General features: G+C 41.4%; 1 protein-coding gene across 1 annotated transcript in view; it reads left to right on the top strand.

Moving 5' to 3' along the window:
• The window catches only part of CHM (CHM Rab escort protein), a 341,597-nt gene that overhangs the window by 162,459 nt on the left and 156,040 nt on the right, over window positions 1-23,098 (top strand). The window contains exon 11 of the mRNA XM_053715047.1: window positions 15,122-15,185. Coding sequence (XP_053571022.1) covers window positions 15,122-15,185 — 64 coding nt within the window. The remainder of the gene's footprint in view (window positions 1-15,121; window positions 15,186-23,098) is intronic.

Raw genomic sequence — 23,098 nt, 5'->3', positions numbered from 1 at the left:
GGTTTGCTTAAAAAGATGTTTGTTCAGCAGGGTTACCTTCTACAACCAATTTCATGCATTGTCCCTGTCACTACAGCCGCATGTTTCTGGTTTGATGAACTGATAAAGGCGCTCGATAGTGATTCTCCTCCTTATGAGGAGATTATGGACAGAATCAATGCTCTCAAATTGGCTAATTCTTTCACCCTAGACGCCACTTTGCAATTGGCTAGGTTAGCGGCTAAGAATTCTGGGTTTGCTATTGTGGCGCGCAGAGCGCTTTGGTTGAAATCTTGGTCGGCTGACGCGTCTTCCAAGAACAAGCTACTAAACATTCCTTTCAAGGGGAAAACGCTGTTTGGCCCTGACTTGAAAGAGATTATCTCGGATATCACTGGGGGTAAGGGCCACGCCCTTCCTCAGGATCGGCCTTTCAAGGCGAAAAATAGACCCAATTTTCGTCCCTTTCGTAAAAACGGACCCGCCCAAAGTGCTACGTCCTCTAAGCAAGAGGGTAATACTTCTCAAGCCAAGCCAGCTTGGAGACCAATGCAAGGCTGGAACAAGGGAAAGCAGGCCAAGAAGCCTGCCACTGCTACCAAGACAGCATGAAATATTGGCCCCCGATCCGGGACCGGATCTGGTGGGGGGCAGACTCTCTCTCTTCGCTCAGGCTTGGGCAAGAGATGTTCTGGATCCCTGGGCGCTAGAAATAGTCTCCCAGGGTTATCTTCTGGAATTCAAGGGACTTCCCCCAAGGGGGAGGTTCCACAGGTCTCAGTTGTCTTCAGACCACATAAAAAGACAGGCGTTCTTACATTGTGTAGAAGACCTGTTAAAAATGGGAGTGATTCATCCTGTTCCACTAAGAGAACAAGGGTTGGGGTTCTACTCCAATCTGTTCATAGTTCCCAAAAAAGAGGGAACGTTCAGACCAATCTTAGATCTCAAGATCTTAAACAAGTTTCTCAAGGTTCCATCTTTCAAGATGGAAACCATTCGAACTATTCTTCCTTCCATCCAGGAGGGTCAATTCATGACCACGGTGGATTTAAAGGATGCGTATCTACATATTCCTATCCACAAGGAACATCATCGGTTCCTAAGGTTTGCATTCCTGGACAAACATTACCAGTTCGTGGCGCTTCCTTTCGGATTAGCCACTGCTCCAAGGATTTTCACAAAGGTACTAGGCTCCCTTCTAGCGGTGCTAAGACCAAGGGGCATTGCAGTAGTACCTTACCTGGACGACATTCTGATTCAAGCGTCGTCCCTTCCTCAAGCAAAGGCTCACACGGACATTGTCCTGGCCTTTCTCAGATCTCACGGCTGGAAAGTGAACGTGGAAAAGAGTTCTCTATCCCCGTCAACAAGGGTTCCCTTCTTGGGAACAATTATAGACTCTTTAGAAATGAGGATCTTTCTAACAGAGGCCAGAAAAACAAAACTTCTAGACTCTTGTCGGATACTTCATTCCGTTCCTCTTCCTTCCGTAGCTCAGTGCATGGAAGTGATCGGGTTGATGGTAGCGGCGATGGACATAGTTCCTTTTGCGCGCATTCATCTAAGACCATTACAACTGTGCATGCTCAGTCAGTGGAATGGGGACTATACAGACTTGTCTCCGAAGATACAAGTAAATCAGAGGACCAGAGACTCACTCCGTTGGTGGCTGTCCCTGGACAATCTGTCTCAAGGGATGACGTTCCGCAGACCAGAGTGGGTCATTGTCACGACCGACGCCAGTCTGATGGGCTGGGGCGCGGTCTGGGGATCCCTGAAAGCTCAGGGTCTTTGGTCTCGGGAAGAATCTCTTCTACCGATAAATATTCTGGAACTGAGAGCGATATTCAATGCTCTCAAGGCCTGGCCTCGGCTAGCGAGGACCAAGTTCATACGGTTTCAATCAGACAACATGACAACTGTTGCGTACATCAACCATCAGGGGGGAACAAGGAGTTCCCTAGCGATGGAAGAAGTGACCAAAATCATTCTATGGGCGGAGTCTCACTCCTGCCACCTGTCTGCTATCCACATCCCAGGAGTGGAAAATTGGGAAGCGGATTTTCTGAGTCGTCAGACATTGCATCCGGGGGAGTGGGAACTCCATCCGGAAATCTTTGCCCAAGTCACTCACCTGTGGGGCATTCCAGACATGGATCTGATGGCCTCTCGTCAGAACTTCAAAGTTCCTTGCTACGGGGCCAGATCCAGGGATCCCAAGGCGGCTCTAGTGGATGCACTAGTAGCACCTTGGACCTTCAAACTAGCTTATGTGTTCCCGCCATTTCCTCTCATCCCCAGGCTGGTAGCCAGGATCAATCAGGAGAGGGCGTCGGTGATCTTGATAGCTCCTGCGTGGCCACGCAGGACTTGGTATGCAGATCTGGTGAATATGTCATCGGCTCCACCTTGGAAGCTACCTTTGAGACGAGACCTTCTTGTTCAGGGTCCGTTCGAACATCCGAATCTGGTTTCACTCCAGCTGACTGCTTGGAGATTGAACGCTTGACTTTATCGAAGCGAGGATTCTCAGATTCTGTTATCGATACTCTTGTTCAGGCCAGAAAGCCTGTAACTAGAAAGATTTACCACAAAATTTGGAAAAAATATATCTGTTGGTGTGAATCTAAAGGATTCCCTTGGGACAAGGTTAAGATTCCTAGGATTCTATCCTTCCTTCAAGAAGGATTGGAAAAAGGATTAGCTGCTAGTTCCCTGAAGGGACAGATTTCTGCCTTGTCGGTATTACTTCACAAAAAGCTGGCAGCTGTGCCAGATGTTCAAGCCTTTGTTCAGGCTCTGGTCAGAATCAAGCCTGTTTACAAACCTTTGACTCCTCCTTGGAGTCTCAATTTAGTTCTTTCAGTTCTTCAGGGGGTTCCGTTTGAACCCTTACATTCCGTTGATATTAAGTTATTATCTTGGAAAGTTTTGTTTTTAGTTGCGATTTCTTCTGCTAGAAGAGTCTCAGAATTATCTGCTCTGCAGTGTTCTCCTCCTTATCTGGTGTTCCATGCAGATAAGGTGGTTTTACGTACTAAACCTGGTTTTCTTCCAAAAGTTGTTTCTAACAAAAACATTAACCAGGAGATTATCGTACCTTCTCTGTGTCCAAAACCAGTTTCAAAGAAGGAACGTTTGTTGCACAATTTGGATGTTGTTCGCGCTCTAAAATTCTATTTAGATGCTACAAAGGATTTTAGACAAACATCTTCCTTGTTTGTTGTTTATTCAGGTAAAAGGAGAGGTCAAAAAGCAACTTCTACCTCTCTCTCTTTTTGGATTAAAAGCATCATCAGATTGGCTTACGAGACTGCCGGACGGCAGCCTCCCGAAAGAATCACAGCTCATTCCACTAGGGCTGTGGCTTCCACATGGGCCTTCAAGAACGAGGCTTCTGTTGATCAGATATGTAGGGCAGCGACTTGGTCTTCACTGCACACTTTTACCAAATTTTACAAGTTTGATACTTTTGCTTCTTCTGAGGCTATTTTTGGGAGAAAGGTTTTGCAAGCCGTGGTGCCTTCCATTTAGGTGACCTGATTTGCTCCCTCCCTTCATCCGTGTCCTAAAGCTTTGGTATTGGTTCCCACAAGTAAGGATGACGCCGTGGACCGGACACACCTATGTTGGAGAAAACAGAATTTATGTTTACCTGATAAATTTCTTTCTCCAACGGTGTGTCCGGTCCACGGCCCGCCCTGGTTTTTTAATCAGGTCTGATAATTTATTTTCTTTAACTACAGTCACCACGGTACCATATGGTTTCTCCTATGCAAATATTCCTCCTTAACGTCGGTCGAATGACTGGGGTAGGCGGAGCCTAGGAGGGATCATGTGACCAGCTTTGCTGGGCTCTTTGCCATTTCCTGTTGGGGAAGAGAATATCCCACAAGTAAGGATGACGCCGTGGACCGGACACACCGTTGGAGAAAGAAATTTATCAGGTAAACATAAATTCTGTTTTTTAGTATAGATTTGGGTTGTCCCTGGTCTTGTTGTGTATCATGTGCACTCTTATTTCCAATATTTCTATTGCCTTTTTTGTTGTTATATATATTCCTTCTGTGCACATTTTGTTTGCGTACTGCTGCCCAATTGTATACTTGATTTTGTTCATAATCCTCCTTATCTCGCAGAAATTTTTTACCCTTTCTGGTAGCCTGATCTCCATCAAATTTATCAATTGATTCATCCATTTTCTTTTTATATGTGATGAATTTAGTGTTTTTCTCATAATTTTTCAAACCCTCTTTAGCTATTTTCAATGGGTCCTCCAATTTAATGCGCTTCTTTTCTTTAACTCTTATAAGGATATCAATTAATGTTAGAGAGCATTGTGTGAGTGCCATATTCCAATCCTCTTGATCTTGTTCATCTTCAAACTCAAAAGAGGGATATTTTTTTATGCGTAGGCCTCTGGGAATGCGTTTACAATCCCTATATTTTTGGAAAGCTATGACATCCCACATAAGTCTTAAGTCAGTGCATAGTAAATGTTCCAGTCTTTTAAAGGTTTTCTTAATGTCTTGTTGGTCTCTTTGCTCAGCCTCCAACTCCTCTGCAAAGATTTTGTCAAAGAATGTTTGTCTTGTTTTAGTATCAAAAACTGCATGTTGATACTGTGTATCCCATGCAAGCTGTTCATTATCAGCAGTTTCTATATCATTATTCAAAAGAGTAATTGCTGCTAAGTTACTGGCATCAGTGTCTACACCTGCCATGTCTGCTATGTATGCGGTATTTTTTACACAGTAGTCAGGATAATTATATTTTTTAGTCCGGTGGATATGTCTTTAAGCAATCCTATCAGCAATGTTTAATAACAAGGTGCGGTATGCAATTATCAGGTTATTTGCAATTTCTATGATAAAAATGTGTCACGGCAATAGGAAAAAAAGGAAAGAAAAAACCTCTTACTTTTCTCGTCGTGATCAGTTCCGTCTGTACCGCATAACTTGGTGAAAATGTTTGCCGATATCCACTGTCTGAGTCCGGTCAGGCGGTGAGGGAGATCCGTGTATTCGTGAAAGGAGAAATGACCGCAACCGGAACAAGCAGTGTTGAAGCCGGAAGTCCAAAACACAGAGTGGACTCAACCTGAGAAGCTGGTGTGCCGTAGCCAATTGCGGCGGATCAAAACCGCAAAACAATACAGAGAGGAAGAATGAGGCAGGCACAACTTGAAAAACCGCTTTAAATTCAAAACAGAAGGTGCTTTATTCGTATTCCATATAAAAGTTATACATGCAGACAGGCAAGGTGGACAAAAAGGTCTAACATGTTTCGCACCACCAGGGGTGCTTACTCATAGACTAATGTCTGTGTTTAAACTCCAACCCTTTATAGGGCAGGAAGCAGTCAAAATTAACCACTTCACGCCCCCACCTGCCATGAAAAGTGATGTTACATCACCACCATGTGCAGTTATGAAATGTTGTGAGAGTCCAGAGCACTCATTATCATGGGAGATGTCATTAAGATGCTCCCTTATTCTGGAGCGTGCTTCCCTAGTTGTACATCCGACATACTGCCCATTGCATAATGAGCATTCTACCAAATAGATCACAAAGGTGGTCCTACAGTTGGTACAGTTGGCAAGATCAAAAACCTGGTTCGTCGTCTTTGATTGAAAACGGGAAGTTACCTTGCAATGTTGGCATGCTATGCATTTGGAATGGTGGCATTTAAAATGCCCTTTCACACTCAAGCAGCTGCTGCTGGTCTTAACCTTGTCCCATAGTACACTTGGTGCTACCAAGTTACCTATTGTGCATGTGCGCCTTCATACAAAGTTGCATCCCTTAGATACATAATCTTTTAAGCTGTCTTCTGCTGTAAGAATGGGCAGATGTTTACAAATTATGTTAGTAATGTCATTTAGCAATGTTTTCTGCACTTTTTATAGTTAGTTATATATTTGTTAATATATATGGCCCTGGGGCTGTTACTTTTCACTACTCCCTTGCTGTTTTGTGCACGTCTCTTTTTTTTGGCATGCTAAGTTTTTTGCGTGTCTGCCTCTGGTTTACAAGCGTCAGGGTTGCGCACGTTGGCTTAACTCTCTTCGGGTTAGTGCACGTCCTTTTAGTGTTTCTATAGTTTACCCGTGCAACAGTTTACGCCTGGCAGGTTAGTGCACATCCCTTTAGTCTTATATAGTTTACACGTGCATCGGATTACATATGTCTGGTCATATTTAGATTTGTTAATGTAATCAGACCAATCTAATGTTGTTTCTCTGGGTACTAAAGCACCTACTGTTTGTTCATTACAGGGTAATGCTGATATAGTGTCTCCTACCATGAAAAAATGTTTTCAAGGCTTCAGTTTCTGAAGCGTTGGCTGCTCTCCCACCTTTAAACAAGCGTAAAAGGTCAGTTCAGATTTTACATTCTACAAGTGCTATGTGTCCTGAGACCAGAGATACTGGTTTGTCTTCTGATGTTAAAACTGATATTTCCTCTTTTTTGTTTAAAGTTAAACATATTCATTTTCTTTTAAAGTATGTCTTAATTACTTTAGGGATTAACCAACCTAAAGTTTCTGATGATAAGTCTTGTAATTGATTAAATTACATTTTTAAGAATGTTGTTAATATCCCTGAGGTTTTCCCTGTATCTGATGCCGTCTCTGACATGAATTCTAGGTAATGGTCTAAGCCAAGTAATTATTTTAATCCTTCTGCAAGGTCTAAAAAGTTATATCCTTTACCTGCTGCTAATTTAGATTTATGGGAAATGGTTCACAAGGTGGATAGGGTCATTTCCACTCTGGCTAAACGTACTACTATTCCTTTGGGAGGCAGTACTTCTTTTAAGGACCCTTTAGCCAGAAAGTTAGATTTATTTTTTTTTCATAAAGGGACCTTTTTAAATGCAGGTTCTATTCTCATGACATCTATTTATATTACTGATGTAGCTGTTGCTTCTACTTACTGGTTGTCTAGTCTTTCAGCTGTATTCTGATGAATTTGCTAGTGTAAATCTATTGGGTTTGCTTCAGAGTACCAATTCTTTTATTTGTGATGCTCTTTTTGAGATTATGAAGATTAATGTCAAAAGCATGTCTTTGTGTCCTAATCCTAAAACTGCTTTGGAGAGATCTTTGCATTATTTGGATGTTAGAGCATTGAAATATTACATGCTACTAAGGATTTTAGACAAATTTCCAGAGGCCTCTGCTGTTTCTTTAGCCTCTTGGTTAAAACTTTTGATTCACAAATCTTATTTGGAGGCAGGTCAGTCTCCAACACAGCAAATTGCTGCTCATTCTACTAATTCTTCTTGTGCTTGTAAGAATGAGGCTTCGGTTGACCAAATTTGCAAGGCAGCTACTTGGTCTTCTTTGCATACTTTTACTAAATTCTACCATTTTGATGTTTTTGCTTCTTCTGAAGCAGCCTTTGGTAGAAAGGTTCTTCAGGCTTCTATCTCAGTTTGATTTTTGCACCTGTTTGACTTATTTTAAGTGCATTAAAAAATATTACTTGTGGACTCCACAGCTTGGGTATTAGTTCCCAAGAGTAAATGACCATGGACTCTCAAAACCTGTATGAAAGAAAACATAATTTGTGCTTACCTGATAAATGTGTTTCTTTCATTGTGGTGAGAGTCCACGAGACACCACCCATGTGTTTTTGGGGTTAGTTTTTTTCTTCAGCTCATCATCTTTTTTTTTTCTGCTCTTTTTATTGCTCTTATTCATTTTTTACCTCACATGCTTGGCTATACGTTAGACTGAGGTATGTGTGAGTTTTTTTTTTTTAGAGCTCTTAGGGTTTGGGAACCTTTGCCTTTTTAGCAGCTGTGCTTCAGACTGATTAAGTTTGTATGTTCCTTATTATTTTTATTTTTTTGGGGTGACGGGGTCTTTTAATATTACAGTTTTACCCCTGTTAAAATATTAATCTGATCTGTTCCTCTAAAATGTATGCTGTCTGTGTTCTAGGTGCTTATGCAGATACATTTATTTTCAGTTTTAAATTGCAGGAAAAGCAAACCAAACTAGATCACAGAATTTGCTTTTTGATCTCTCTAGGGAGTGTGGAAAAAGCCACCATTTTTCCACAAAAGCAAGAGATGTTTAATGACTCTTTAATGGGATGACTTGTAAGTTCACAGAAATGTATTGCATCATTTTTGATGTTACTTCTTTCATGGAGTCCATTGTTTTTAACACAAGAGAAGGAATATAGACTGTACAAATTCCCAGTGTTAAAGAGACATAATGCTTTCAGTACGTTAATTATGTGTTAATCCCCTGCACAGTGTTAACTGCATAGTTTAAAGTCAGCTCTAGAGTGGTAATAGAGATCAATCCTGAGCTGAACATGGCCAGTGATGGGCAGCTCCATTAAATTATTATTGACTCACAGACCCATGTTCATCTCAGGACCACTCTTGAGTACAAGAATACATTAAAGCACTTTCTTAAAGTGAATGCAATGTTTAATGAATAAGTGCACATTTTTTAAAAATACTATTAAAAACAGAGGTACTTTCAGCGTTTTTTTTTTTTTAATACTTACCTTTTCTTTAGCAAACTGGCGATCCCCCGCCCGCTTATCATGCTGTACTTAGCACAACGAAACCGGTTTCCTCCATCACGGAGTGGCCTCACTAGATGAACGCTCTGGGGTGCACACCATTATTGGAGGAAGCTGGTTTCATCATTGCTGAGGTAAGTAGAGAGGCGCTGCGGGCAGAGAATCGCCGGTCCGGGTTTGCTAAAGAAAAAGTTAAGAGTTTTAAAAAAAAAAAAAAATGAATTGTAAAGTTTAATGAATGAAAGGGCCCCTGTTTTTAATAGTATTCTTAAAATCCGGGCACTTATTCATTCAAATTTACATTCACTTTAATGTAGCTTTATGTCTATTTAATGGCCAGCTGCAAGGACAAAATTCAACCACATTTTACAAACAAGAGAAAACCGTGCACACTCCTTAATTTTACTTGATAATGGGGATTTTAGTACCATGTTTTAGTCAAAGCATGTCAACTCACCTGCCTACTTCAATGTGAATATAACGCATGCATTTAAATATGTGATTAATTTAAAGGGACATTGTATGCCCCATATTTTATGTATATAAATGAACCAGTTAAACATGTACAAATGTTTTTTATTTAAAAAAAGGGTAAGTGAAAACTGTTTAAACTTCAAGGGAAACTAACCGGAAGGGCATGACTGGATGCAATACCCATAGAAAAAGTTTGTTTATTCAGCACAGGACACTAAAGTCAAAATTTAACTTTCATGATTCAGATAGAACTTGCAGTTTTAAGAGACTTTGCAATATGCGTCTATTATCAAATTGTGCACATTCTATTTATAGGCACACTTTGAGACAACAGCTACTACTGAGCATGTGCAAGAGTTCACAGTGTATTGGTATATGAGACTGTGATTGGCTGATGGCTGTCACATGATACAGAGTGGCAGAAGATTGTAGTAAATTCTGAACTGTGTCAGAAATCTACTGCTCATTTACTTACATAGTAAGTGCTATTGTATTGCTTTTTCTATTATGCTCTTGCTGCTTTTTGCAATTCTACTGTAAAGGACCATTAAGCACAGTAGAATTACCTAATCTACAAATACATCATAAAAAGACAATACAAAAGCACTTAGTTTGAATTACAAATGAGTAGTAGATTTTTTCTCACAAATTTCAAAGTTCTATTTTTTTGATGCGACAGCCATCAGCCAATAACAAAATGTATATACCTATATTCTGTGAATTGTTGCACAGGTTTAGTATGGGTCTGTGGCCTCAAAAAGTGTGTGTGTGTATAAAAAGATTGTGTATATTTAGATACCGGAAGTGAATTGTTTTTTTATTTTTACTTTAGTGTTCCTTTTATTAAAAAAAAAACCTTTTTCTTCTTAAAAGGGAAGAGTCCACAGCTGCATTCATTACTTTTGGGAATTCAGAACCTGTCCACCAGGAGGAGGCAAAGACACCCCAGCCAAAGGCTTAAAGGGACACTGAACCCAATTTTTTTTCTTTCGTGATTCAGATAGAGCATGCAATTTTAAGCAACTTTCTAATTTACTCCTATTATCAAATTTTCTTCATTCTCTTGGTATGTTTATTTGAAAAGCAAGAATGTAAGTTTAGATGCCGGCCCATTTTTGGTGAACAACCAGGGTTGTCCTTGCTGATTGGACAGCACCAATAAACAAGTGCTGTCCATGGTTCTGAACCAACAATTTGCTGGCTCCTTAGCATAGATGCCTTTTTCAAATAAAGATAACAAGAGAACGAAGAACAATTGATAATAGAAGTAAATTAGAAAGTTGCTTAAAATGGCATGCTCTATCTGAATCATGAAAGAAAAAAATTGGGTTCAGTGTCCCTTTAAGTACCTCCCCCAGTCATTCTTTGCCTCTTGTCACAGGAGGTTAGCAGAGAAATGTACAGAAGTTCAAGTCTCTTATGGAGGTTAGTACTCTTCGCAATCGGACTGGAGTTTTAAGTAATCCGGTCAGTCTCTCAGTAAGAGCATGGATGAAAGTTAGAGTCCGGACATGCAGGGAAAGTTTTCCTGCAAACCCATCCCGACTTATATTAACAGCTCCTATGGTAATCAGCGTTGACGAGTTTCGCTGCCTACCTTTCTTCACTCAAGTCCATGTCAGAAGCGAGGCTACTATCTGTCACACTTAAAGGGCCGTGTTCCTGTTCCACGGCGTAGATTCCGGTAAGATCGTTTTATGTTATTTTGATATGTGAATGTATTGTTAGCGAAACAAGGTAGGGTCCCAGTGGGACTCCTGTTATCTTAAATAAGGAATCATGGGTTAATATCTCCTGAGGGGGGTTATTGAACAGGGGGGACTTTTAATCATGTTTGTTATATGGTTCTATCTGCAAATGTGTAGCTTTACTCAGGCTCATGGGCTTTACGGATCATAACGACCTTCTTTTAATGACACAATCTTTTCAGATTTATGCGCCCTTTTCTGACTGGCACAGTGCACCTTGTGACAGATAAGGTTACATTGTTTTTCACTTCCGTATGCTGACTGTGCGACCGAGAGAGCCTAACTCGTGGGTTGTCTGGTTCACAGGAGGTGGTAAGTGCCCCAGCCATTGGGGGTGTTAAAGGGTGCCAGTTAGTTTTATCTTTTTGTAATCTCAAGAATATGGAGGATTCTGATATGCACAACACGGATGTGTCTTGTGATGAATATGAAATGGCCCGGGTAATTAATGCCCATCAGTTATGTTCCGGGTGCCTTTCTAGAGTACTCTCTCCTCCTGAGTCTGGGAGCTTATAGTGCGTTGAGCCATCCGCCTCTGAGGTTTCTATGACCCATAAGGCGCGTGCCCAAGACCCTTTCCCGGCTACGCACGCAGGTGTCCATTTGGCCTTCACTCCTTCTCCGGAGAGTGGTCTGTTGCCGCCGGAGGTTACGGCACAGTTACGCATGGCCATTTCTATGGCACTGTCTCATTTATATCTCCCAAGTGAAGTATTTCTCCGATACGATCTGTGCTTCGGTAACCTAGGTCCATCGAGCATGGGATCGCCCGATTCAGTCCGGCCTTCCAGGGAAACGTTGGCCCCTGAGGCTTTAGGGGCCCCAATCTTGGAGCCGAGCTCTCCAGTAGATTCGGCGAGGGTTGATTTTGCCTTCCGTTATAGGCTGGCTCGCTTTAGGGTTCTTTTAAGACATGTTTTGACAATGTTAGAGGATCCCATTTTTTTTATATGTTTTTCGGTTCCTTTTCTCAGCTTGGATGAATGGGGCCTATACTCGGTTGGTCCTGTTGTCGTTCTCATTTACCTTGGGCGTTCACCCGATAGGTGCTGCCTTTCATTTTATTTTTGATCTGGATGGATGTGTTTAATTTGTTTTTTCCTTGAGCTCAGATCTGTTAGATTTCGTTTTTATGAATGTTCTTCTCTGGAACCGATTCTTGCGACTCATGGTCGCGTGGGCACTCCCTCGGGAGTTGTGCAAATTTTTTTGGAACTTGAACAGTTCCAGGGTGCTCTTATACCAGGCTGGTACTGGTCAGGCGCTTTTTCAGCTGTTACCAGGGTTCATGTCACCTTCGTGGTGCTGAGGATACCTCTAGGCCTATTCTATGGACTCCTGCTTGGATCCTACTGATGTATGAGGCCTTTCGTTTATATGCAGCTTCTCTGGACGGAGAGTTGTGCGTATCACTCTAAGGGTGGTCGGTTCGGGTTACTCGCCTGGGCTATGATTCTGCTTCTGCAGACGACTCTCTAGGTTCTTCAGGTCCCTGGGTCTTAGAACTGTTATTTCCTTTAAATGGAAGTTGGGAGATGTGTGTGACCTGTTTGGTCTGATGTGCCGGGTGATTAACGTTTGGTTTCACTCAACGTTCTTCCGGACGCTGACTCGTTAACCTAATGCTCTCTTTCTTGCGATGGCGGAGCTTCATCTTTCCCTACTTTTGGGGGAGATAGTCTGGTTGGGTGTGCGGGCATGTTTTTCTCTGTTCCGAGTCATGTTACTCTGAGAGGTGGTGTGCAGGAGTTCCCTGCCTTCTGTGGGAGTTGCAGCTCCAGCGTTTGCCTGCTCAAGGTAGTTTTCCTTGAATAATAGCTTTTTTGCGTCCTCAATGTTACGCTAGCCTTGGGACTTGTCAGTAGCGGTATCGAGGTTGGGTACAAAGGGCAGTCCTTCGAGAGTCGAGCAGTTGTCCCTTTTTTCCTAGATACTCCGTTTGGAGTTTCGTGGGCGATGCCTTGCGTTATTTCTCTGAGATGGCGAGCAGGGCCCTGGATTATCATTTCCTTCGGGTATTGATGTTACCCTGCCTGTGTGTGTATCACGTGTTGCCGCTTGCCTACGAGATTTCTTGCAATCCATTTCACTTGATACTGATTCTCAGACTGTTCAGGAGTCCTTTGTGACTCTTGAGTTTAAGGCTATCTAGATCACCAGATTTACAAACTTTTGAGGTGCGATCCTCCTTGGAGGAGGCAGTTAGGGTTCTCTCTGAGATTGGATCTTTTCATCGTCCATTGTCAAGAACCCTGGCCTAGTCCTCGTCTCTCCATGGATGGGTGTGGACAGTTCGGTTCTCACTTGAAGTTGTGGTTCCGTGAGCCCTCTTGGTGGGGCTGGGGCTCTATGAGAGATGCCTTTGTGACTGTGGCTCAGTCTTTAGGCCTTTCTGACGTTCCCTACTTGTCTCCTGGTGCATTCATGATCTTCCTGTAGACTCCAGGTGCTTTTCAACTGGGTTGGCGATGTGGCCGAGGGGTCTCGCCTCTATGGTAGGGTTTTTTCTCCTGTTCATTCCCTTCTCTTCCAGAGTAGGGTTTGGTTTCTCCTGGTTTGGAATTACCTTAGTATGCTAGCTCAGCATACTATTGCACTGTGGCTACTCTGCACTGTAGCCAACCAAGGGTTGCAAGTTCGATCTCCGGCAAGGTCTACTCAGCCTTCCTTCTTTCGAGGTTGATAAGATGAGCAGCGCCTGGAGTCCCTTGCTTTACAAGAACATTCATGTTTTACTGGAACCATCAACAGCGATTTGCTTAGTGATGGTGTATCCAGTTACAACTACTTGCTTTTGTCTGGATGCCAACTAGCTTGACGCGCCTTTAGGAGGTTTGGAGTTAGCGATAGGGTCAGCCTTCCTTTTAGTGGCTGGTCTTTGAGAATTTCTGTTCAGACGTTTTGAGTTTCTTTGCAGGAACTCTTTTCTAGCTGCTGGGATATTTATCCTGTTCCTGCTGTCTCCGCCTATCTAGCCTCCAGATCTAGATATCTTATGGAGCTTCGGGGGACTCACGACTTTCCTGGAGTACCTTAGGGTATGGTATGGGATTGGGGGACATGAGGGGTTCCCTGTGTATGGATGCTTCTTTTTGGGTCCTTGTGTTCTAGGGAGTTTGTCTCCCTGGGCGTTGCCTTTGTAAAGACAACCATGGGTTGCTTTTAGGTGTTGAGTGGGAAAAGTTCCTTTGGATTTCCTGGTCTCAGGTTCCCTTTTGGGGGGCAGATGTGATCCTTATCTTTAGCCGGGTACCTTCTTGGGTGTTGTGTCCCGTGGGGCAGACGCTTCGGAGGTTGTTTGGACCTGACGGACCCTGGGTCTGAGTGGTTTCTAGTTCGGCTGTGCCGGTGGTGTAACTGATGTGCAGTTACCTGGGCTCTGGGTTTTTCTCTGCGTCATTTGTACTTAATTTTCTTTTTTGGGTATTGAGTAATTCAGGCTGTGGTGCCTTTCGAAGGGGCCGCCTTTTGTACCCGCTCGTTATTGCATTCATTGTCCTCTAGCTTGGGTATTGTTTTCCCAAAAGTAATGAATGCAGCTGTGGACTCTTCCATTTTAAGAAGAAAAACATAAATTATGCTTACGTGATAATTTCATTTTCTTCTGAAGGGAAGAGTCCACAGCTCCCGCCCGTGTTTTTATCACTATGAGGCGGCCATAAATTTTTTGTTCTTCTGTCACCTTTTTGCACCCTGATATTTCTACTACTGTTCCTTGTTCCCTTGGCAGAATGACTGGGGGATGAGGGAAGTGGGGGAGGTATTTAAGCCTTTGGCTGGGGTGTCTTTGCCGCCTCCTGGTGGCCAGGTTCTGAATTCTCAAAAGTAATGAATGCAGCTGTGGACTCTTCCCTTCAGAAGAAAACTAAATTATCAGGTAAACATAATTTATGTTTTTGAAATAATCTCTTTTAGATTGTACATTTTAAAATTGTCTGTGCATAGTGTCCTTTTAAAGCCAGTAATTCTGTTAACACATGCCTATGTTGTATTTGCAAGCTAAAGAAAGCCGGGGTGGGCTCACAAAAATAGTACATACATGTGGGTGTCTGCTAGGTAATCTAGCCCGTGTACAGCCACAATGTTAATGGGCAGTATAATGCTATGGTTTGGGGGTAATAAAGGACTTTTAAAAATAACCATAAGCCCCCCCCCCCCAAAAAAAAATAGAATCCATACTGTGAAGGTTTTTGTCCTTGCTGTTTTCAAAGTCCTCCCCCCCAGCCCTATGCTCACAACCTGTAATGCCCTAACTTCGCAGAGAGCTCCTGGTTGTCCATAATGTAACAAGGCATTGACCTTTTAATTTTTGTTTTATTTCTTCTTAAAAAAAAATTACCAATTTGATTTTTTTTTTTTCTCACTATAGGCAGATTTCTCGTGCTGTTCTAATCACTGACGGTTCTGTTTTGAAAAGTGAATCCGATCAACAGGTAAAATCCTAATTTTTTTTTATATTTTTTTAGGGATATTTTGTACACTTATTTAACAAATTTTGGGTAGCACACATAATGGATTTTAACATTGCATAAACAGTCAATAAAACTTTTAATTCCATACAATACTTTTTGAAGAGCACAGAATTCCCCATAGAGAAGACCTGTTTTTTGCAGTGTCCTACATGTGTTTGATTACTTTTATATGGTTATTGCATGTGAGTTTTACTACCATATTTTACATTTCATACATGCCCAAAGAGGTGTTGAAAGCTTGAGAAGTTTTGTTCAAGGCCAGTAAATAGCATTATTGCTTATTTGCATAGAATTGTTTTGTCAGATTAAGAAATTAGACACTTTTTGGTAGTTTGCCCATACTTCCCAATATTCCATATTTTTAGCCCTGATTATAATTATAGATGAGTTTGTGGTAGAGCTGCTGGGCTAAACAAACCAGGTGGGTTTAAGGGGTTCTGGGTGGGTTCTAAGAGTAGAGTAATTTATGTATAAATATTAATTCAAAGGAGGACCAGTGAGACAGAGCCCTCGATTGAGGACAATCCTGCAACTGTAGGGATGCTTTCGAATCTCTGGTTTACCTCAGTCTAGTTTTTCAGGGTTTTTAAACTCTGAAAATATGAAATATATATCTATTTTTTAATTCCTCCTCTCATATATGAATATGGAAGCAAAAGTTAATGTTTGACTATCAGAAGAAAAAAATAGCATCTCTTTCTTTCCTAAGATATGGTGAGTCCACGGAATCATCAATTACTACTGGGAATATCTCTCCTGGCCAGCAGGAGGAGGCAAAGAGCACCACAGCAAAGCTGTTAAGTATCACTTCCCTTCCCACAACCTCCAGTCATTCTCTTTGCCTTCGGTGCAAGGAGTAGGTGTATTTATTGTTCCCATGATAGGGATATTCTCACGTTTTTGAGTTTCATCTTCCTAGAAAGACTTTTAGGTCTTGGGTATTGCAAGGGTGCTTTTCTGGACAATATATGGTTCAGGTGTCATCCTTCTTTCGAGCAAACTCTCTTTCAAGAGATCTTGTCCAATCTACTTTCCCATGGATGGGATATGAATCTGGAGAGGGGTTCCCTTGTTCCATCTACAATGGTGATTTATTTGGGGACCTTAATAGATTCTTTATCTAGGAGAAGATTTCTAACAGAGGTCAGATAATCAAGGATTTATTCATTTTCCTCTCTCTGCAAAAAAGCCCTCTGGTGGCGTAGGAACAGAAAAACAGGCTGGGAACCAGGAGATCCTGGTTCATATCCGGGCATGGCTGTGTCGGTCTGTGCAAATTGTCTACTGTCCGGCCAACAGCAAGCTCTAGTGGTCCGGTAGATAGCTTTATCATCTTGCAACCAAAAGGATGGGAGTTTGGAACTAGCTGCAGTTGTTTTTTTCCTTCACTTTTCAAATTACTCAATGAATGGAGGGAATTGGTCTTATGGTTTCCATGGACATCATTCCCTTTGCTATTCTCCATAAAATGAAGAACATTTGAATCTGTCTCAAAGGATAGATCTAGATCAGTTGACAAGATCTCTTGTAGTGTTTTTTTCAGGAGTATCTGTCTTAGGGAACGTGCATCTGGAGACATTCCTGGGTGATGTGACCATGGATGTCAGCCTGCTGGGCCGGGAAGCAGTCTGGGACTTGTTTAAGACACAGGGATTATGGAATCGGAAGTGTCTGCTCTCCTCTTTATCATCTTGGAATTGAGAGAGATTTACAATGCTCTGATGGCTTGGCCTCAGTAGTCCTTAGCTTGGTTCCAGTCGGACAGTATCACCTCAACCAGAGAGGAACTCGGAGCTCCTTAGCCATGTAGGAGGTGACTTGGATTGTTCAGTGGGCGGAAGCTCACAATTGCTGTTTGTCAGCCACTTTCCATTGAGCTTCTGAACAGACAGATATTTCTTTCATGTAATTAGCAAGAGTCCATGAGCTAGTGACGTATGGGATATACATTCCTACCAGGAGGGGCAAAGTTTCCCAAACCTCAAAATGCCTATAAATACACCCCTCACCACACCCACAAATCAGTATTACAAACTTTGCCTCCCGTGGAGGTGGTGAAGTAAGTTTGTGCTAGATTCTACGTTGATATGCGCTCCGCAGCAGGTTGGAGCCCGGTTTTCCTCTCAGCGTGCAGTGAATGTCAGAGGGATGTGAAGAGAGTATTGCCTATTTGAATTCAATGATCTCCTTCTACGGGGTCTATTTCATAGGTTCTCTGTTATCGGTTGTAGAGATTCATCTCTTACCTCCCTTTTCAGATCGACGATATACTCTTATATATACCATTACCTCTGCTGATTTTCGTTTCAGTACTGGTTTGGCTTTCTACAACATGTAGATGAGTGTCCTGGGGTAAGTAAGTCTTATTTTCTGTGACACTCTAAAGCTATGGTTGGGCACTTTTATATAAAGTTCTAAATATATGTATTCAAACATTTATTTGCCTTGACTCAGGATGTTCAACATTTCCTTATTTCAGACAGTCAGTTTCATATTTGGGATAATGCATTTGAATATATCAATTTTTATCTTACCTTAAAATTTGACTTTTCCCTGTGGGCTGTTAGGCTCGCGGTGGCTGAAAATGCTTCATTTTATTGCGTCATTCTTGGCGCGGACTTTCTTGGCGCAAAAATTTTTCTGTTTCCGGCGTCATACGTGTCGCCGGAAGTTGCGTCATTTTTTACGTTTTTCGCGCCAAAAATGTCGGCGTTCCGGATGTGGCGTAATTTTTGGCGCCAATAGCATTTAGGCGCCAAATAATGTGGGCGGCTTTTTTTGGCGCTAAAAAAATATGGGCGTCATTTTTGTCTCCACATTATTTAAGTGTCATTATTTATTGCTTCTGGTTGCTAGAAGCTTGTTCACTGGCATTTTTTCCCATTCCTGAAACGGTCATTTAAGGAATTTGATCAATTTTGCTTTATATGTTGTTTTTTCTATTACATATTGCAAGATGTCCCACGTTGCGACTGAGTCAGAAGATACTTCTGGAAAATCACTGCCTGATGCTGGAGCTACCAAAGCTAAGTGTATCTGCTGTAAACTTTTGGTAGCTGTTCCTCCAGCTGTTTGTATTGAATGTCATGACAAACTTATTAATGCAGATAATATTTCCTTTAGTAAAGTTACATTACCTGTTGCTGTTCCGTCAACATCTAATACTCAGAGTGTTCCTGATAATATAAGAGATTTTGTTTCTAAATCCATTAAGAAGGCTATGTCTGTTATTCCTCCTTCTAGTAAACATAAAAAGACTTTTAAAACTTCTCATTTTTCAGATTAATTTTTAAATGAACATCATCATTCTGATTCTGATAATAGTTCTTCTGGCTCAGAGGATTCTGTCTCAGAGGTTGATGCTGATAAATCTTCATATTTATTTAAAATGGAATTTATTCGTTCTTTACTTAAAGAAGTCCTAATTGCATTAGAAATTGAGGATTCTGGTCCTCTTGATACTAAATCTAAACGTTTAGATAAGGTTTTTAAATCTCCTGTAGTTTTTCCTGTTCCTGGTGCTATTTCTGAAGTAATTTCCAGGGAATGGAATCATTTGGGTAATTCATTTACTCCTTCTAAACGTTTTAAGCAATTATATCCTGTGCCATCTGACAGATTAGAGTTTTGGGACAAAATCCCTAAGGTTGATGGGGCTGTCTCTACTCTTGCTAAGCGTACTACTATTCCTACGACAGATGGTACTTCCTTTAAGGATCCTTTAGATAGGAAAATTTAATCCTTTCTAAGAAAAGCTTACTTGTGTTCAGGTAATCTTCTTAGACCAGCTATATCTTTAGCGGATGTTGCTGCAGCTTCAACTTTTTGGTTAGAAGCTTTAGCGCAACAAGTAACGGATCATAATTCTCATAACATTATTATTCTTCTTCAACATGCTAATAATTTTGTTTGTGATGCCATCTTTGATATCATTAGAGTTGATGTCAGGTATATGTCTCTAGCTATCTTAGCTAGAAGAGCTTTATGGCTTAAAACTTGGAATGCTGATATGTCTTCTAAGTCTACTCTGCTTTCCCTTTCTTTCCAGGGTAATAAATTATTTGGTTCTCAGTTGGATTCTATTATCTCAACTGTTACTGGAGGGAAAGGAACTTTTTTACCACAGGATAAAAAATGTAAAGGTAAATTTAGGTCTAATAATCGTTTTCGTTCCTTTCGTCACAACAAGGAACAAAAGCCTGATCCTTCATCCTCAGGAGCGGTATCAGTTTGGAAACCATCTCCAGTTTGGAATAAATCCAAGCCTTCTAGAAAATCAAAGCCAGCTCCTAAGTCCACATGAAGGTGCGGCCCTCATTCCAGCCCAGCTGGTAGGGGGCAGATTACGTTTTTTCAAGGAAATTTGGATCAATTCCGTTCACAGTCTTTGGATTCAGAACATTGTTTCAGAAGGGTACAGAATTGGTTTCAAGATAAGGCCTCCTGCAAAGAGATTTTTTCTTTCCCGTGTCCCAGTAAATCCAGCAAAGGCTCAAGCATTTCTGAAATGTGTTTCAGATCTAGAGTTGGCTGGAGTAATTATGCCAGTTCCAGTTCTGGAACAGGGGCTGGGGTTTTATTCAAATCTCTTCATTGTACCAAAGAAGGAGAATTCCTTCAGACCAGTTCTGGATCTAAAAATATTGAATCGTTATGTAAGGATACCAACATTCAAAATGGTAACTGTAAGGACTATCCTGCCTTTTGTTCAGCAAGGGCATTATATGTCTACAATAGATTTACAGGATGCATATCTGCATATTCCGATTCATCCATATCACTATCAGTTTCTGAGATTCTCTTTCCTAGACAAGCATTACCAGTTTGTGGCTCTGCCGTTTGGCCTAGCAACAGCTCCAAGGATTTTTACAAAGGTTCTCGGTGCCCTTCTGTCTGTAATCAGAGAACAGGGTATTGTGGTTTTTCCTTATTTGGACGATATCTTGGTACTTGCTCAGTCTTCACATTTAGCAGAATCTCATACGAATCGACTTGTATTGTTTCTTCGAGAACATGGTTGGAGGATCAATTTACCAAAAACTTCATTGATTCCTCAGACAAGGGTAACCTTTTTAGGTTTCCAGATAGATTCAGTGTCCATGACTCTGTCTCTGAAAGACAAGAGACGTCTAAAATTAGTTTCAGCTTGTCGAAACCTTCAGTCTCAATCATTCCCTTCGGTAGCCTTATGCATGGAAATTCTAGGTCTTATGACTGCTGCATCGGACGCGATCCCCTTTGCTCGTTTTCACATGCGACCTCTTCAGCTCTGTATGCTGAACCAGTGGTGCAGGGATTATACAAAGATATCTCAATTAATATCTTTAAAACCGATTGTACGACACTCTCTGACGTGGTGGACAGACCACCATTGTTTAGTTCAGGGGGCTTCTTTTGTTCTTCCGACCTGGACTGTGATTTCAACAGATGCAAGTCTGACAGGTTGGGGAGCTGTTTGGGGGTCTCTGACAGCACAAGGGGTTTGGGAATCTCAGGAGGTGAGATTACCAATCAACATTTTGCAATTTTCAGAGCTCTTCAGTCATGGCCTCTTCTAAAGAGAGAGTCGTTCATTTGTTTTCAGACGGACAATGTCACAACCGTGGCATATGTCAATCATCAAGGAGGGACTCACAGTCCTCTGGCTATGAAAGAAGTATCTCGAATACTGGTATGGGCGGAATCCAGCTCCTGTCTAATTTCTGCAGTTCATATCCCAGGTATAGACAATTGGGAAGCGGATTATCTCAGTCGCCAAACGTTACATCCGGGCGAATGGTCTCTTCACCCAGAGGTATTTCTTCAGATTGTTCAAATGTGGGGACTTCCAGAAATAGATCTGATGGCTTCTCATCTAAACAAGAAGCTTCCCAGGTATCTGTCCAGATCCAGGGATCCTCAGGCGGAGGCAGTGGATGCATTGTCACTTCCTTGGAAGTATCATCCTGCCTATATCTTTCCGCCTCTAGTTCTTCTTCCAAGAGTGATTTCCAAGATTCTAAAGGAGTGCTCGTTTGTTCTGCTGGTGGCTCCAGCATGGCCTCACAGGTTTTGGTATGCGGATCTTGTCCGGATGGCCACTTGCCAACCGTAGACTCTTCCGTTAAGACCAGACCTTCTATCGCAAGGTCCTTTTTTCCATCAGGATCTCAAATCCTTACATTTGAAGGTATGGAGATTGAACGCTTGATTCTCAGTCATAGAGGTTTCTCTGACTCTGTGATTAATACTATGTTACAGGCTCGTAAATCTGTATCTAGGAAGATATATTATCGAGTCTGGAAGATTTACGTTTCTTGGTGTTTTTCTCATCATTTTTCTTGGCATTCTTTTAGAATTCCTAGAATTTTACAGTTTCTTCAGGATGGTTTGGATAAAGGTTTGTCTGCAAGTTCCTTGAAAGGACAAATCTCTGCTCTTTCTGTTCTTTTTCACAGAAAGATTGCTAGTCTTCCTGATATTCATTGTTTTGTACAAGCTTTGGTTCGTATAAAACCTGTTATTAAGTCAATTTCTCCTCCTTGGAGTTTGAATTTGGTTCTGGGGGCTCTTCAAGCTCTTCCATTTGAACCTATGCATTCGCTGGACATTAAATTACTTTCTTGGAAAGTTTTGTTTCTTTTGGCCATCTCTTCTGCTAGAAGAGTTTCTGAATTATCTGCTCTTTCTTGTGAGTCTCCTTTTCTGATTTTTCATCAGGATAAGGCGGTGTTGCGAACTTCTTTTAAATTTTTACCTAAGGTTGTGAATTCTAACAACATTAGTAGAGACATTGTGGTTCCTTCATTGTGTCCTAATCCTAAGAATTCTAAGGAAAGATCGTTGCATTCTTTGGATGTAGTTAGAGCTTTGAAATATTATGTTGAAGCTACCAAAAAATTCCGAAAGACTTCTAGTCTATTTGTAATCTTTTCCGGTTCTAGGAAAGGTCAGAAGGCCTCTGCCATTTCTTTGGCGTCTTGGTTAAAGTCTTTGATTCATCATGCTTATGTCGAGTCGGGTAAAACTCCGCCTCAAAGGATTACAGCTCATTCTACTAGGTCAGTTTCTACTTCCTGGGCGTTTAGGAATGAAGCTTCGGTTGATCAGATTTGCAAAGCAGCAACTTGGTCTTCTTTGCATACTTTTACTAAATTCTACCATTTTGATGTGTTTTCTTCTTCTGAAGCAGTTTTTGGTAGAAAAGTACTTCAGGCAGCTGTTTCAGTTTGATTCTTCTGCTTATAATTTCAGTTTTTTTCATTATAAGATTTAAACTTTGTTTTGGGTGTGGATTATTTTCAGCGGAATTGGCTGTCTTTATTTTATCCCTCCCTCTCTAGTGACTCTTGCGTGGAAGATCCACATCTTGGGTATTCATTATCCCATACGTCACTAGCTCATGGACTCTTGCTAATTACATGAAAGAAAACATAATTTATGTAAGAACTTACCTGATAAATTCATTTCTTTCATATTAGCAAGAGTCCATGAGGCCCACCCCTTTTTTGTGGTGGTTATGATTTTTTTGTATAAAGCACAATTATTCCAATTCCTTATTTTTTATGCTTTCGCACTTTTTTCTTATCACCCCACTTCTTGGCTATGCGTTAAACTGATTTGTGGGGGTGGTGAGGGGTGTATTTATAGGCATTTTGAGGTTTGGGAAACTTTGCCCCTCCTGGTAGGAATGTATATCCCATACGTCACTAGCTAATGGACTCTTGCTAATATGAAAGAAATGAATTTATCAGGTAAGTTCTTACATAAATTATGTTTTTATCCTGGGGAGTGGGCTCTCCATCCGGAGGTGTACTCTAGGTAAACCCTCTAATGGGGAGTTCCGGAGATGGCTTCTGAGGGCATTTCGGCAGAGTGCCAAGCTTCCAAGGTAT

Source organism: Bombina bombina, chromosome 1, assembly GCF_027579735.1.
Source record: "Bombina bombina isolate aBomBom1 chromosome 1, aBomBom1.pri, whole genome shotgun sequence".
NCBI lineage: Eukaryota > Metazoa > Chordata > Amphibia > Anura > Bombinatoridae > Bombina > Bombina bombina.
This window is presented reverse-complemented; position numbering and strand designations above follow the sequence as displayed.